Source organism: Semicossyphus pulcher, unplaced genomic scaffold, assembly GCF_022749685.1.
Source record: "Semicossyphus pulcher isolate SPU_LCO1_2020_fin unplaced genomic scaffold, fSemPul1.0.p SCAF_9, whole genome shotgun sequence".
NCBI classification, from domain to species: domain Eukaryota; kingdom Metazoa; phylum Chordata; class Actinopteri; order Labriformes; family Labridae; genus Semicossyphus; species Semicossyphus pulcher.
Window position 1 is genome coordinate 27,751,349 of NW_027211770.1, and position 18,108 is coordinate 27,769,456.

Genomic DNA, 18,108 nt, shown 5'->3' on the forward strand with positions numbered 1-18,108 from the left:
CCTAGCACATCTCTAACACCTGCTCCACAGTAGCAAACATTAGTCATATAATAATGCATTAGAGGTGATGACGAAGACATAATTTGGAGTCCTGACAGTCGGGGCAGATTCGTAGTTTGGACTGCAGGGTGGGAGGCGGGCGAGGAGGAGGGAGTGGGTTGTGCAATTGGAGACAGATGGGGTGAGAGGTGGCATGTAAGGCGTAAGTGAGAGAGATGGCAGCAGAGACACAAAGTGCTCTGGGCATGCTCAGTGAGACCCGGGGCTCCCGCTTAGAGGAGGAGGGTCCGATGAAAACGGGAAGTGGAGAGAGAAAAAAAACAGGCTGGTGGGAATTCCACTGTCCATTAAACAATAAGAGAAAGGCTCATTTCAGAGGGCGGGGAAGACTTACCGTTTGCAAGATAATTCATTCGCTAAATTAATTATTCAGACAGCTGGGTCTCCAGTTCAAGAAATTGTGTCTTTAATAATAGAGAGGATCTGGCCTAGCCTGTTTCCCATGGCAACCTAATAACCAAGCAGGCGCAGCAGATAAATAAATAAATCAATTAATAAACAGTCACGGCCCTTTTACATCCCAAGAGGCTGTGATAGTCTTGCTCTGATCTGCCTAATTTGAGGGATAGAAGTGTGGAGAACTGTGAGAGCAAAGAACTAAAAATGAAGACATCTCGATGCCTGCCCAGAAAATAAAACTTGTTTAAAACACAGATTTTACAGTGCTGCTCCAACACTTACAACACCTAGCAGTTCTGATATATCACATTACTATCCTCGGATGTCATTTAATGCCATTAGCACACAACTCTTCATGCAAAACATGGCTTCTAACGCGCTGACCCCAAGTGGCTTCTCTGTAACAGACAAACCTCTGAACAGTCACAATCTAGAAACAGACACCCGAAAGGTCAGCCATCTGCCCCTCTTGTTAAGCAGCCATTGGATGGAGCAGAATGATACAAGTGGCGTGTGTGTGTGTGTGTGTGTGTGTGTGTCTGGTTGGGTGGGTCATTTGCCAAATATCTGAGATTAAAGCTAAAAAAAAAAGCGTTCAAATTGAGTAAAACATGTATGAAGCCCGAGAAGATTCCCCCTCTGACAGGAAATTAGTCATTTTCAAAACATGAAGGAAGCAGTTATTCTGTCACCCTCCCTTCCTACTCCTATCAGTGTCCCCACCCACCTCCACCCACTCCCCCACCTCTCCAGACCAACAAGGCACTCACCCCCCTCCCCCCCTCCCTCACCCTCCACTCCAGGGACTGCCGTGCCAGGCGGGTGCAGGGTGACAGATGGCATACACCAACCTCCCCCTCTCGCTCTCCCCTCTCCCCCCTACTGCACCAGCCCCCCCTCTGCCCGGCCCCCCCGGTGGCGCAGCGGCGGACCAGATCAGTGCCATTCTGTCTCATTAGAGCCTGGCTAATTAGCGTAGCCTCTTCCAGGGGAGAATGAGCGAGAGAGAGAGAGACGGAGAGATGGGGAGAGAGGGCGGTGTTGGTGGCGGTGCCGGGGTTCTGTACTCTTCTGGTCATTGAGGAGTCGGAGGGCTTTGAGCCCCGCGGTGCGCAAGGCTCCCGGGGTGCTTGTTTTATGACAGCAGGGACTCTGATTCTACCCGTTGCGCAATTCCTCTCAGGAAGTGTCGGGGATGTTCGGACATAAAAGTCGTGTCAAAGGAATGCCCCCAACCCGCTCCTACCCCACCCCTCAGCTAACCTCCCATCGCTCAGCTGAACATGAGCCGCCCTCTCTGCCAGGCTAGCCAACACAGCAAGCCTCCCCTGTTAGCGTGAATGAAAACAAAGCAATGTAGCTTGCTAGAGAGCGCTCTAGCCCAACTGAGCCAGTTAATAATGTTGACATCAACTCCAGGCTACCCAGATCATAGCTCGCACCTCTGCAGGCTAAAATGAAATGGGCTGTTTGCTGGTTATAGCTACTTCTGGATTTGAACCAGTAGTGCGCAGATGTTCTCGTGGAGTCTGACATCTCCTCGAGCTAAATGGAGATGAAGCTTTCTTGGAGCGTTCGATCAGTTTGAATTATTAAGGAATGTATTGTGAATAATGATTCTGATGTTATCAAGAGTAAACCGTCCTAATAAATCAGAATTGCAGCACAGATTACTTAAGAAACATACATATGTCTGGACTTGAAGTGAACAGCGACCATTAATCTGATACAGTAATATGGCTTGGGTTAGATTCACTGCTCTATAGTTACTCCTCTGAATATGTGGCAGTAAAAGAGTGATTGAAATGCAACATTGAATATGTGAGAGGAGGAGGGGGGGCAGTTAAGGGGTGGCAGAGGCCTGCTGTGGTTACGAGCCCTAAGAGAGGACAGGATGGCTGCGATCCAGGAACCCCCCTAACGCACACACGCACACACCAACAGACACGAACACACATTCAAATGTGGCAGCGCAGAAACAAGTATTTGATGCCCAGAAATCACACACACACACACACACACACACACACACACACGCACTTACAATATATACCCACTCAGTGGAGCATACAGCAATGAGTAAACTCCTGTTTATTGTTTTCCACCCAGAGGACAAATACAAGCTATGACCTTCTTCAACTCCACATCGTCTTCATCGCTCTTTCCTCCCTTCTCAGCTCCATTTCTCTGTGAATGAGGCAAATATGCTGTACACCAATGCTAAACACAATACAACACTACACGGAGCACATATACACCACCTGGTCACCTGACCCTGTGCTGGCGTAAGCATGCTGGGAAACCCTAAACAGAGCTGAAGAGGCAGAGTGGAACTGCACACCGAGCTGACAGGACCGTGCCAGCCTCTGGTGATGAGGCCTCTCCTCCACCCTCCCCCCATGATTATTTCCCTGGACCCCATATGGGCATCCTGCCAGTCCTGCCCATCCTCCATCCTCATCACCAACCACATCCACACTGCTCTCCCAACCTCCGTACCAGCAGTCTCTGCTGGCATGGTGCTCTACCCGAGGCTGTGATAGCGGTTATTTTCTTCCTGTACGGCTGCAGACCTCCCTGGGCTGAAGCTGCCGTTCACAACATATTGTTTAAATATACATTTTGCTGTTCTTCCCGGCTGGCTGATGAACACTATAGCAGGCTCATTAACAATTAAGAGTGATGTACGAAACACAGAAGATGGCCTTTCCCGATAAAAAATTCTCTGCTCAGATGGAGTAAATATTCCTTCACTTCCAGCAGTGGCATCAATTTGGAACAAGCAGAATGAAACGCTCGCCTGAACCGGAGTTTAACATGTTTTTGTCCTTTTAAAACCTCACCTACTTGAGACTATCATAGCTTGTGTGACGTTTAAAGGTTAGTAATTAATAGTGTGAACAAAGGAAACCACTGCTTTCTAGGGCTTCAACTGTTATTTCATCATCAGTGCATCTACTACTTAATTTTACGATAAACTTTTGTTTTATATAAGTTTCTTTGTTGTATGTAATTTGTCATGATGTACTTTCAGACTGTCTCTTAGTTTTGTATAAATGTGCAGCTGTTTGTGGCACAATTGGCCATTAGACGGTTTCAAACAGCAAATGAAAAACAATAATACCTCATAAAAATACGTCCATTAAATAAGCTGGAACAAGCAAATATTTTACATTGCTGCCGATAAAGAGACTCACATGATTGAATCATAAGCAAGATACTTTACAAATAATTTTCTGTGGATTAACTAATTAAGTATTTGACTTGGGTTTGTTGCAGCTCTACTTCTACAGTAAAGACTAAGCACATTTCCACCCACTTTTTTAGTATGATGTGAGTTCTAGGAAGTCAAATAAAAATGCTATAGAACGGTTTGCCAGCATTTAAGCAACTAAATAAAAAAAGAAAGATTTTTTGGAAGCAGAAAGCTGTGTTCTGGTCTCTTATTTTGGGGGTACAGGGGTCCTGATGGGGAGCAGCAGTCCTGGCCTGGCTGCTGTTGGTAGCTGTGGTGATGCCGGCTGGGTAGCAAGGGGGGAGACCAGCTGCCCGGGGAGCGCCCATTACGAGATGGAGCTAGAGATAAGTGCTCTCCCAGGCCCCCTTTCACAGGCATAATTAGCACACTTCTTATCTGCTGCTCAATTCACATTCACACCCGCCTGCCATGAATGGAACGTGAAAGGGAGGCAGAAATCGGGGGGAACGCAAGAGGTAGAGGGGGCAAGACAGAAAGATGGGATTGAGGTGGAAAAGGCAACGGTGGAAACCTGTTCCCAGACAAACCTTCATTTGAGAGACGCGCTCTCCCCCCTTTCTCTTTCTCCATCCTTCCAAGGAGTCTTTGAACTCTTTAACAAAAACAGTGGTTTGTGCATCAAACTGCAATTTGGTAAAACAAAGCTATCTGGGGGTATAATCATCCTAATCAGCAAGAAAAAAATAAAGCCTTTGCAGATATTTCTAGATTATTCCGCCCTTGGTGATCTATTTTTCCCCCCATCTTCCTCATCAAGCACAATTGCGGAAATCTTCCCAACTCTGCCTCCGACAGACGCATGAAAACCTTTAATAATAACTCCTTAGTGCTCCATTTTTTAAATTACTTTTAATAAAGAGTTAAACTGGGGCTGTTTCCACCACACACAGGCTTGTATTGTGTGAGCGCTCTGCTCTCTGGGAGAAGATAACAGGGGCCCCATCGTCTTACTGAGCGGAGCTAATATAAACAGGTTTGTTTGGTGTCGAAACAGTGTCGACTGCTAAACTCCAAACCCACAATAAAGAGGACGTGTCATTATGGCGATAAATCATTGCAGGGATGCTCTGAGGCAACTTTTGTGGGGGATGTGTGGATTTCTACTTCTTTACCTTAACCGTGACATCCTTCTTTGACAAAATGTTTAGATTTGAAGGACTACTCTTTATTTTATGACCTTTTTTAAGAGTTTAGAGAGTATTTATATTCTGTGCCGTGTGTAGTGTGTGTTTTAGTACCTGGCTCTTGGAGGCGGCCACCTTTGCGAAGAGCGCCTGGGAAACTTTGGCCCTCTTCATCTCCTGCTGGATCTCGTCGTAGATGGTGGAGTTGATGTTGAGGATGCAGCTCTCGGTTTTGCCGTTCCACTCGCTGGGCAGAGGCGATGGTTTTACCTGGAGTGCAGACAAAGGAAATTACAATCCTGCACATATTCATACACTTTTTCTTATTTAAATACTTTTTTGAATTCTCCTTTACACAAAGGTGACAGAGCCTTTGCAGTCAGGGCTCCTAGACTCTCTTTTAAATCCCTTTTATTTATGCTTTATGACATTTTAGTTTACTCTCCATTGTGTTTTATTATGTGTTTTTGTTTCTGTGGCTTTTATTCTCGTGCGTCTAAATGTGCTCCGTTTGTATTGTAAAGCACTTTGTATCTGTGTTTTGAAAGGTGCTATACAAATAAAGTTATTATTATCTAAATATGTAATTGGTTGTGTGCACAGACTGGGTCACTGGACTGCACTTGAAGAATTTTTTGCTTTAAATCTATTGTCTTTAAAATGTTAAAAGTCATGGGTTCGTTGGTGTACTTAATACTGGGTTTTGTAACTGAGCAACAAGATTTCTAGCAAACTGGGCTGACACACAGGAACAAAGGCTTTCTTTGACCCTGATCTAGTTATCAACTTTACATGTAATTAAAACCTAACGCTTTCTTATCATGTAAAATAGTGTGGTTTTAGTATTTATAGGTCACCTTTGACTATTTTTCAAACAGAAACTAATGGATGATACTTTGTTCCAGTGTGTGTGCAGGCAGAGGTAAAAGGTGAGGTGAGGGTGCAGTCGTTTGCTCACAGGGGAAATGCCCACGGGGATTCTGGGATTCCAGTCCTCAGGCCTCACGCTGTTGCAGTCTTCCCTCCGAGGCTGCAGAGTCGGGAACACAACACAACCACTCTTGTTCAGACTTCAGAAAAAACATAAGAGATAATCTGGCTAAACACTCGCACAGTCGCCCATCTCTCCCATGTTACTTTGCTCAAAAACACTCAGATGTGTTGTATGAAATGTTATTATTCTCGTGTCAAGCTGGTGATTAAAAAATAAGTGCAAGTCGAGTGAAATCAAATCATCTTCATTCAGCGGCTTGTTGCATCTTGACAAAAATCCTTTGACAAAGTAACAAGTATCCTAATAAAAGCATTACCCAAGAACCATTAGCATATGAATCATCCATACGAGCCCTTTTCAAAGGAGAGGGTTGGGTATGATTACAAGTACACAGCATTCAAATAAACCATAATAACACCAACAGCCACTAACTCGAGGTACAGCTTGTGCTTAAAAAACATATACATTAAAATATTGGTCTAGACAACTAACACGAGCTCCTTTATGTGTTAAAAACAATCTCATAATCGGTAAATTTGTGGTGAAACTGGAATGTCGGATCATTTCTGGGCCCTTCATCCTGTTTTTTTTACGACAGCTCGACATGGGCTTGTCAGTCTGAGCGGTAGGTTACCATGTCGGGCTAATTGTTAAGGCTGGGACGTGCACTAACTGGCTTCAGGGGAGCCGAGCCGACCCATCAGACACACGTGTGAGAAACATACCTCTGCATCTGTTTTTACGAGGCCAATAAAAAGCCTCCTCTGTCTCGGGCTCAATTGCCACCCTGGCTGATTTATGTGCTTAAATTCACACCGCATTGCTCCATAGGAGAGGCTGGCAGATGGCCAGGTGTATGAGTGTGCGAGTGTGTGCGTTTGTGGTTTCCTTGTGTAGGAACAGGTCTACATGATAAATGTCAATGGGTTTAAGTCATACAGGTGAATTATATAAGGCATCTATATATTCTACTGATGTGCCAACAGAATTGTGAATGATGCGTAAATAAAACACACAGACCAAAGCCTTTGAGTTTTTGGTCATGTTTGAAATATTTACAGATTGTGCGCAATGTTGTAGTCATTGTGTTTACTGTTCAGCTTGCAAATGTATTCCTGCTGTGTTATCAATCTCTACAGCTCTGCAAGCTGGTCACAGATATGCTAAAAGGCCCTCTACACATCCATTCTGTAAGTGGATCAGTGATTTGTAATTCACCTGATGTGATTATTGAAAACCTCAAAATTTGCAGTTATGATTCTCTGTCTGCTTCTGGGATTTTAATAAAAACAATTAACAGAGTGTTACAAGCCGAGAACACCTTTTCCTCCTTTCTTGTGCAAAAGTCCGCTCTCTGACTCGGAGTGTCTGTCCTGCACTGACACAGCCCCTCATTGTAAAGATGAGCTGTCAGCTGCAAAGTGGCCCTGCTGAAGTTCAGCACTGCTGCTTCAGAAAGCGACTCTTTCTTTTCACTTCTTTAAAAGACAGCGACTGCCATCCTGCTGAGTAATCCCAGGAGGAGGCTTTTTTTTGATGGGTCTGCGTGTTCTTTCTGTCTTTCTACCTCACCTTAATAAAAAGCCAAATTGTCACCGAGGACAGGACAGAGGAGGCCTTTGTCCACTGCCTCTCACCTCCCAGATGCAGCTGACCGCACTTCAAATGGGCTTAAGTGGTAGAAAGTTGCCACATACCTTTCAGATGAGGGACACTGATTTGCGGTGAGGTTGGAAAGTTGCGCTGTGGTGCGCAGAGATTTGGAAAGGGGACAGACTAAACGATGTTTGATCTTTCACAGAGCTTGTCATCACTGAGAGAGCTTTATTTTTAAAAAGGGAGGGCTTTTAATGCTGCCGGATGCACAGTAAAAGGTCAAAATTAGCACAAAAAATTATCTGTCATTTGTGCACCATTCTCACCTGTGCGGTGAGGGCGGGGATGATGCAGGACTCATTTACATGCAGGGAGAATGTAAAGTATGTTCTATGTTGTGCACGCTTTCCAAACAACTGGGCTTTTATTTGTTCCTCGTGTTTCCAGACAGGTTGTAGCCTGACACAATGGAGGGGAATGTGAGGTGTGTAACTGAACAATGTGCTAGGGTGGTTCTTGTATCCGTGCTAGCAGTTGTCACAAGTAAACACAGTGTGCTAATGAGGGCATTACATAAGTGTGTTTGTGTGTGTACAGCAGAAAAATGTATAGTAACACAAAAACAACTTTTAACTCTCCAACAGACTGAATAAGAACAACAAGGAAGAATCACATGCAGCCGGTCTGGTGACACTTTGTTGTTACACATGTTGGATTCGGTCCATGACACCACCACAAGACAGACAATAAAATTCAGCTTCTTAAAAACACTCCAACCCGCCCTCAGACCTGCATACCTGTTCTTAACTGTGACTGCATGTAAAAACAGCCGCACAAAAACACCTTTCAACAGCCTGCACAACAGTTCACAGGACTAGATCTGTTATAACATAAGTTTATACATGATAAATGTATGCAGCCTTTGTCGTCTTTCTTTCTGTTGCAGATTTCTGAACTATGGCTGCATGTTTGATCCATCTCCAATATAGAACTGCCCTTTTTTAAAGTCTTTAGAACTTTTATTACACAATGTTCTGACTTGTTGCAAAGAATATTTTTAGTCATGGATACTTCTCTGAATCAGAGCTGCTCTACAGTGAGAAATGATCTCATTAACCCTTAACGGGAAGAGCTGACAACAACAGTTTTAGTAGTGCAACGAGCGAACTGGCACACTTGAGTTGTACGCGATGGCGGAGACGGGTAACAAGGTTGTGTATTAAAGGATTTTTAAGCTTCTAACCCGACTGGATGCTTGTTTCCGCAGACCTGGATTTGGCTTTCTTTGGTAGCTACATAGAGGGTCCCACTATAGCTAATGTGCATCCCTCAGCACATGTTGGCTACATGGAGACTGAGGGGCTTGGGTTAGTCGTCTGGAGCTGCTTTATGTTTCACCGCATTTCTACCACTGATAGCATTGTTGCCAATGGAGAACAATGCAAATCTTTTTCTTTTCATTCCACCAGAAAAACTTTGATTGAGCAATTGAGAAACGAAGAACTTTCCTCCGTGATTGTTGTTCTCTTATAAAAAGTGGATAAAATAATGTAAATATAGCTTTAGATGCATGACACATTCAGGTTTTTCTGCAGAGGTTTGGGAAAATTGCTTGGTCAAACTATAAATCTTTAAAATCTGAAAGCAGCACCACCAAAAAATGTTCAGCCCTCGACTCTAAATTCAAATGCTACTGTAAACAATCGTCTTTGTGCATCAAGTTTTATTCCAGTTTATGAAATACCTTTGGTCTATATAGCAGCTCTATCTCTTTGTGTTTGTAAAGCTCCTGTCTAATAATCAAGTACCAAGTTATCTTCATTGTGAACTCAGGAATACCACAGAAAAACATGCCCACAGAGGAATACAACTTCACTTACCTGTACAGGTCGGCTGGGTGGAGTGCTGATGAGCGGAGCGGCACCCATCGCAGAGGCTGCTGTTAGGCTGCGCTCTCGTTCATCCTGATAGATGCGGTCGCGTTCAGCCTCCGGCAGCTGCAGGAAGTTCTGCATGGCGCGCAGGTTGACCAGCAGTGACTGGGATGCTGTTTTAGGGTCCTCCTCCTTGCGCAGGATCTCAGACAGCAAGCCCTGCATTATGAAATGGGGGTACAGAAGGAGAAACAAAGACAGTAAGATGAATGAAAGACAAACAAATAATCCTAGATTGCTACCGAAGTGTAGCCTCTGAATACATAGCACCTTGTTGTGTGTAACTCTGCAGGTCTTGGACACTTTCTCAGAGCTGTATGTTGCTTTGGAAGGAGTAGAGCCGCAGCTACTCGGCTGAAATATGGAAGTCTACTACAGCGGGCAATCAGTGTATCCTCTGTTTACTCTCAATAGCGCTCAATTCCATCATTATGAGACGACGATGACTCCATTATCAGAGACGTGTGATTGGGCCTTTTCATCAGCTCTTGGCCACACACTGTGCAAACCATCGCTCCGCTTCTCTCCCCATCAATAGGTGTGATTTGGTGATAAAACAAGGTGATGGGGAAAATGTGCTCATGCTTTTATTTATATATATATATATATATATATATATATATATATATATATTACATGTTCCTCTTAAGAAATGAGCAAAGCTGCAAGTATGTGCTTGACAGTTGTATGGTTATTAAAATGTACACAACAATATGTGTCATGTTTAAAAAGGTATGTCTGTGGTTTCCAGACAAGTATGAACAAGTGAAATCTGGAGTGACGGTTTTATGGCGAAGGGGACTGCTGCTTTATACACACAAGTATTCAGAGGATAGATTAGTGGCATATGTGTTCACTGTCTGCATTCTTCAGCGTGTGCATCATTCTTTGCCATCAGAGCTTACAGTTTATCTTTTCGGTCAGTTTCCTCTACAAAGGAGAAAAACACACCTCCGACACCTCTTTCATTGAAATCAGCCCCTTCGTGTCACTGCTCGACACCCTCCCTCCCCCCCGCTCCCTTTTTATTAACACAGACTTGTGGAAAAACACACGCCTAATAAATAAATCTCCAAAGGCAAACTCTCCAACGGCACACTGGGCTAATTCCTCGTATCAGCCACAGATAAGACTCTGTTTGTGTGGGAGCTCGCCAATCCGCACTAAAACACCACTGTGTGACTCTGTGTGACACACACACACACACACACACACACAGACACACATTTATTTGGGTTGTTGTATGTTGTAATTCTAATTGATCCTTATCAGTCTCAGTGTTTTTTCTCTTTCATACACAGCGACTTCAAAGCAAATGGAGTCTTAATGAGGTTTGCTGTCACCTCCTTCCACCCTGCTTTAACGCAGACGGTGCGTCTTAAAACATTATCTGCCTTCTGTGTGCGCGTGCGCGCGCGCGTGTGTGTGTGTGTGTGTGTGTGTGTGTGTGTGTTGGTATGTGTGCAAGGCCTCTGACTATGAAGTGAAAACACATATTTTGGCAGGGAGAGAGAACGCACGCGATGACCGAGTCGGGTCTCTGTCATGGCAGGCTGCCAGCTGTCTTGAAGTACAGTGGAGGTGTTGCATTACTGACGTGAGAATTATGAATGAGAAATATGCTGCGGATACAAACAGATTCAAACTCCTGCCCTCTCGCTGTGTTTTTTATTAATAAAGTTGCATGTTATTGTTTTTATAACCTCCTTAACATGTTTTTTAACAGGATGTTTAACAGTGAGGGGTTTGTGCAGTTTGATTTCAAAAGCAGGATTTTAGGAAATATTTTAGATGACATTTTGATTCACATTTTTCCGTCACGCTCTATAACTTTAATGTTGCTGCATTATACCACTCTCAAAGATACGCAGTGTTCCTGGATGTTCAGGATACTAAAATCAAATTTTACAAAATATATAAATATTTTTTTTTATGTTTTATTTAACCATAGATGATGTAGCAAATGAATGTTTTCCAAATAATGCTAATTCCAATTTCCATTTAAAAAAATGCGGTGCGAGAAGGTTAAGCAGTGTGCAAGAGTGTCTTCTTTTTTTAATGCCTTCATACAAACCTGCAAACTCAACCTGCAGCCAAATCAGCATATGTGGATGAAATTGGTGAATGAACTGTTTTAAGGTAAGAAAAGTTCCTGTTATTCCAGCCCATCTGTCTTCCCTCCTCACCTGGGTTCGGTTGAAGGCCACGCGGGCGAACACAGCCTGTGAAATGCCAGCCCGCTTCAGCTCGTCCCTCACCCATTGGTAGATCTCGGAGGACACCTCTGTATTGGACGCCACCTGTGGCTCCATAGGCTTGTTGTGGGAGTTGCGGCTGACAGGTGGGTGGTTGAGGTACTGCTGCGACAGGGACTGCTGTGCCAGCAGCCGGTTCACTGCGTACTGCTGGTTGAGGATCTGTGCCATCACGAGCTGCTGGTTGACCAGCTGGGGGCTGATGGGCGTGGACACCAGGCCCGGGTGGTGCAGACCGGGAAGCTGGGGCTGTCGACCTCCGGTCTGCCCTCCGTGTGGTGGTGGAGCGTGAGACAGCGGGGGCACGGGCGAGGAAGGAGTCTGCTCTGCTGTGCTGCCGGGGATGGGCTGCTGCTGCTGGGAGAAGCCCAGGTGGTTGTGGTTGTGGTTGTGGTTAGAGCCGGGTGGAGAGAGGTCGGCCAGGCCGTCCATCTCTGCTGTGGGAGGAAAGAGAAGGGGAAAAGATGAGGTTAGTTATTGGTTCAAAGACACAGCAGAGGAGAATGTAGGAGACAAAAAAAATCTAAAGTGAAACCTTCATCTCACAATCAGTTTAATGTCATCACAGGTCACAGGAAATGAAACAGATCTTTGCATGAGCTCAAACGTTAGCCTCGAGTGAATCTTAGGCAGCTAACATTCCTGTTTACGTTGGTGACATAAAGGAGGGGAAGATATTTTTTGCAGCCAAACCCAAAGCACTAACAGAAAAATACAGAAGCGCAGTGTATTTTCCCTAACCAGAACCCCTCACAGGCCTCTTCCTCCCTGATTGGATATGAAACAGCTGATCAGCCGACGACTGGTTAAAAAAAAGAAAAAGATGCAAACCCAGATAAAAGAGCTTCATTGTGTTTGACCTGTGTCTTCCACAACCCATGCCTTCGAAATTAAGTTCAGAACGTCTGTGGCCTCATCATGTGAAAAATAAATCCCGGAGACACAGTGGAGTGTGTGTGAGTGTGTCTGTGTGTGTGTAGGTACAGAATAAATGTGTGTGTGTGTGTGTGTGTGTGTGTGTGTGTGTGTGTGTGTGTGTGTGTGTGTGACCCCACAAAAACAGAAGCGATGTCGAGAAATCTGATTCTCTCTTGACATCCTTAATTCTAAAATAAGAAACACAAGCTAACCATTATGGCATTTTTAGGGGAGGATGGTCTAAATATAAAAAAAGGGAGCAGTGAACGGGGACAGAAGGAGTACTTTAGAGGATATATTGTGTAACCTGAGAAACGCCCTGGTTAAGCTGCACAAAAATAGACATGAACTGTCTGTAAGATTTGAAAAAATATCCATGTGCCGTCATTTAATGGCGTTTTGGAGATCTTTGCAGCATCTCCTGCTTTGGGAATCTTTAAGTCCATAATGGTTGCACGGGAATATTTGAAGGCAGGTTTAAATTATGTGCTTAGACGGTAAAAACAATGATTTAAGATTCAAAGTGCTACCCACAGCGAAGTGAGCGAGCATTTGGAGCAGCTGAATGTTTCAGGTTTCCGCCTCTCTTTAAGGAATATCACATATGCTGAGGCTTTTTGCGCGCACGATGCCGAGCGAGTGAGTGAGGGGGCAGCGTTTAAGAATTCATACGGATGGCAACATTAACACCTTAGAAGTGCGTTGCGGCCTCCACATCCCACAGTAAGAGATTGTGAAAAGAGTAAATTGCTGTTATGGGGATGAGGAGGGGGTGGGGGTCTTCAACAAGCTGAATTTTTCAGCAGATGAAAGATTAAGTGCATGGATGTTTTCCAAAAATACCCACAATAATCGTGTGTTTGAGCTGCCTGTTTCTTAACTGTCAGCAAGCACAAAACACCCGGCCAAGACGGGTCTATTGAGCGTTTGTCGAAAACAAATGATGTGGGGGGAAAAAACAAAACAAAAAAAATCTTGGTAATAATCACATCTCTTCCCATAATCCCTGGCATCCCCTGGCTCTGATGGTATGGCGTGTCTATTCACTCATATGTGAATGTATGTGTGTGTGTGTGTGCATATGCTTGCTCGCACAGACTGCTGGGGGGCATGCTCACAACACACAAACACAGGCACATGGAGGCATTTCCATGCAAATTGAAAAGAGAAGGGGTGACAGAAGAGCATGGCAGGCCCTGGGAGAAAAAGGCTGCCACAGAAGCGGGAGTCCTCGTGTGGAATCCTGCCACAAAAGAGCCCCGGATTAAACACACAATGGGAATGGGATGTGGGCTGAGGGAGGGAGGGAGTGTGTGACTGTGAGTGAGAGAGAGAGAGACATACAAAGTGACCCAACTCTCTCTCCTGTGTTGGCTTCCCTGCTCTAACACTGCCACGTCAAAAAGAGGAGACACCACATTCGCCGGCGGGCGCTAACACCTCTTCGGCTGGCAGAGCAGCAGAGCAGATTGCCAGTACCTGAGACCAGGTACTTATTCCCCTTGACTTCAGGCTCCAATGCAGTGTGGTGAAGTAAATGCGGAGTCACATTTAACACCACTGCCAAGACACAGAGGGATGACCGTGCCACTCTCTCTTCCAGCATGCAAACTTTTGTGTCCAAGGCAGCAGACTGCAGCCCGTCATGAATATTGAGGTTGGGGGAGATTCTGTGAGCGTGCGGTGGGCACCTGAGGCCCGTGTGCCAGGGTTTTGTGTCTGAGGTTTGGTTAACATGGCACAGGGCTAGAGTTTGTGTGTGAGCACATTTTGAGATGATATCACCACTGCTGTGCGTATACATGGGTGGTTTTTTTCTTATCAGGGTTAGCTGTCCACAGAGAGAAACAAAACACCCTTTAGAGTGAACAGTTTCGCTGCTTAAGCTTCTTTAAAGCCAAACGGAAACCTTATTTTAACGTATTCTACCTTAAAGGGGAGGTTATATAAAGGGTGCGAGCATGATGTCATTTTTAAAGCAAGGTTACAGGTTAAGATGAGAAGGGTGAAGAAATGTATTTTAAAAAAAGGATTTTTTTATTTCAATAGGACTTGAACCATTGTTTGGTTTTCAGTTCAGATTTGAGATTCAGTTTAGTAAAGGCAAGCATTTAATATTGAGGTTAGATACGAGGGAAGGAATGCAGCTCCTCACAACTAACACTAATCAGTATGTGTGTGAGTTTATGTACTTTTGCCCCAAAGCTATCAATATCTGTTCACACAGCACAAAGTTTAGTAGTTAAAACTTGTTTTTTAGGTTTAAGGTTTAATTACACTATCGACCAGGATAAGCACATAGTGGTCGTGGTTAAAAGGTATAGTTTTTTTTTTTGCGTTAAAATGTCTAAAAACTTGGAGCAAACATGGATCTAGCATGGGTATGCTATGCATATCATTATGTGCAACCTATGGCAAGCACTTCGGCGATGCACGAGCCAGCTGTTACCGTCATTGTCATTTTTGCAAACTCACGACTGACTGCTAACGTTAACGTTACTGCTGCTAATGACTACATTTCAAGCTAGCTAAGTTTCAACAAGTTGCCACTAAACGACGGCAGAGACGTGTTTTGTTTTTGCGACGGAGGGGGCGGTTTTAAATGTGCATAGTGGGCGGGGCCTATGCAGATTCTGGGATGAGATGCCTTGGGAGGATTAAAGTTAATTTAAGTATTTTGTTAATTCTACGTATTTTGCAGAAAAACATATCAGACACAATTTATTATTTCAAGCAGAGCCTTTTATATGTCTTAAAACATGACTGGAGCTGCTCTTTAAGAAACAAGTAGCAGTCTAGTGAGTTTACCTGCAGCTACTTTATTCATTTTTATGCCATAACATGAATAAATGTTCCATGAATAAACCTGTAATCCCTTTCATATTCTGTGAAAATGACTACATCTTCAGTTATTGCTTGATTGAGGGACCCCTTGCACCCCCTTAGAAATTACACACTGTTGTAGGTGAGGTTATGGTCAGTCTCCAACCAATTTTTCTATCAATGTAATGTCCTCCAAAGTGAAAGAAAACCAAGTGTGTGTGTGTGTGTGTGTTTGTGTGCATGCATGTGTTCATGTGTGCCCATGTTGCAACATACCTAGTGCATTGGCACGCGGGCTCTCACGGAGGACACATGTCCCCAGGTAGCCCTCCAGCTGGGAGGGTTGGCGCATGCCTGCACAGTCGGATGGCAGGGCACGCACATGCACACACACACACACACACACACACACACACACACAGGCACACACACAAACAAACAAGCACACACGCAGCATACAGTGTGGAGTTGTGAAGAAAGAAAGAAACACAGGGTTAAAGCTTTCTCCAGTCCTTCTCTCCCACTGCAGCTAAGCAGAAAGATGACATTTAAAGCATCAGCTTCACTGAGGCCGTACTGGCAGCTGCAGGAGCCTCATTTTGGAGGAAAATAAAACCAGATCGAAAACAATTATGACAGAAAATGTGTAGGAGTATGCAAGATAATACACAAGTACAGCAGGTCTGGAGTAAATAACGTTCCCAGCGTATGTTAGCAGACACTTTAACACTTTAACAGAAGAAGAAAAAAACATCAGATAAGATATGATCACAACACGCTATTTGCATGGAGGCTGTGAAAACATTTTGATATAATATCTCATCTGTCATCACTGCGAGCAGTGGCGCACTGGCAAAGAGAAGAGATTGTTCAACAGATTGTTAAAGCTAATATCTCAACATTACACTGCCTTATGAGCCCTGCAACAGAGTGCAGCTCTGCTTAATCAAAAGACATAAAAATATACCGGAATTCTATCTCCAGCTGGGGTGCTACTGGTATCATATAACCTCATTTCCTGGTGGGTCAAAGGGGATTTTTTTGAGATAATATAAAGCATGCGTTGTTAGGGGGTTGATAAGAAAATCTAATTGAATCTTAGACTAGGCGGTGGCTGGTTAAAGTCATCGCTGCCTTTTGTTCATGGGAAACTAAAGCTCACAAACAAAAACAGTCAGAGGCCTCTATCTGGCTCTGGCATTACTTTTAGTTAGAGCGATAATGGATAAATCAAAGATAACACTGTGTTCTGCAGCACAGAGTGGAGTAATCTTGAATTATTAGATAACAAGATAAAAATTTATTTCTGCTCCATGCAACGGCAGGAAGACAAAGAGACGGTTGGTTAGAGAACATATTGTGATGGCGACTGGTGAGTGTGTGTGTGTGTGAATGTGTGTGTGCAAAGAGACAAAAGTGTGAGCGCCATACTTTGCGCCCCTCCGTTTTGCTTACCCATCATATCTTTTGTCTTCTTGAAATGTTTATACCAGCGCCCAAATTCCTGACACTTCGCCGCCGACACATTTGCATAGTAAGTGCTGTTCACAATGGAGGAAATCATACTCTGAAAGAGAGAGATTGATTGAGAGGGAGAGAGGACGAGAGAGAGACTTTAGATTCTCATTGTGGAAAATATACAGACATAATATTAAAGCTTGTGAAACATGCAGTAACACTGTAGCTTGTCAAAACAAATAAAAGATAGGGACACGGTAAAACCCAGCACTAAAAAAAGGCAAGTGAAAAGTATCAGACATGCAGATATTTTTGGATTTCCTCATCTAAAAGGTGAAACAAATTAAATCAAAGAAGGCTTTGTCTGTTCTTTTTTATCAAATGCCGTTGAGTTTGTCTGAACATTTTTTATTTCAGAGTGGGTAAATTATAAAGTCAACTGAGTGCTACGTCTGTTGACATCAAGAGCAGGCGGCAGGGAGGATATTTACCTTCATAAAGAAAGAAGATAGCGCCTTATTGAATATCAGCATCTGGGGAGTCGTGCGATGTAAACAGATAAACCTCTTTTATTTTCCAGCTCTTTATTTATACAATCTGTTAAAGACAACAGCTTCAAGCAGATCGAGGGCTGCGCCGAGTGTGTTGTTCTCTGTATCCCCCTTTACAGTCGACTCTTCGGCCTCTCTGCATTCACTTCAACCGTCCTCCTTCGCCGCAGAAAAAACAAAGAGGCGATATTTTTCTCCTTCTAGTTTCATTAAAATGAATGTTTTAACACCTTGCCGGCCTCGGGGCGAATAGGGAGGCTGGTGCAGGAGAAATTGTTTTTGATTGTTATAAATATTCAAAAGAACCAAACCATCTGTTTTCAAATTACAGGTATGCCATCTTTATCATTTTTTATAATATATGCGCTCGGAGGATGGCGGGGGAACCTTCTGGCAGAGCAGCGTGGCGGTGTGAGCACAATGAACTTGTTCAGGGTGATTCTGGTTCTCTGGCTGCAGCTTTTCTGCACAAAAGGATGGCAGAAATAGACGCTTATATTTTCAACTACTGGCCCCACAGGCCACAAAGCCCCTGGATTTTGTTGCCTTTGAACACTTTTCGAGGTCAAAATCAGACCTTATGTAAATGTACATTTAAGAGACTTGCTTAACTGAGACAGGTAAGAGAAAACAAATATATTTATTTCTCTAAACTCAGTTTAACTTTTATTATCAACGTCATCACGTAAAATCAGTGTGAGAGTCAGTGTCAGCTGTAGCTATGGCGAGGAACAGTG

The 18,108-nt window shown here is 43.9% G+C and overlaps 1 protein-coding gene across 6 annotated transcripts in view; it reads right to left on the minus strand.

The window, feature by feature from the left end:
* Positions 1 to 18,108, minus strand: part of satb1b (SATB homeobox 1b) — a 61,629-nt gene that overhangs the window by 15,377 nt on the left and 28,144 nt on the right. For 4 of the 6 annotated variants that reach the window (XM_069656214.1, XM_069656211.1, XM_069656213.1 and 1 more), the window contains exons 6-11: positions 16,818 to 16,929; positions 15,639 to 15,716; positions 11,553 to 12,058; positions 9,313 to 9,525; positions 5,801 to 5,872; positions 4,957 to 5,112 (exon numbers count right to left, since the gene is read on the minus strand). In XM_069656214.1, the coding sequence (XP_069512315.1) occupies positions 4,957 to 5,112; positions 5,801 to 5,872; positions 9,313 to 9,525; positions 11,553 to 12,058; positions 15,639 to 15,716; positions 16,818 to 16,929 (1,137 nt within the window). The remainder of the gene's footprint in view (positions 1 to 4,956; positions 5,113 to 5,800; positions 5,873 to 9,312; positions 9,526 to 11,552; positions 12,059 to 15,638; positions 15,717 to 16,817; positions 16,930 to 18,108) is intronic. The other 2 variants (XM_069656216.1, XM_069656215.1) reach the window with 2 other exon arrangements.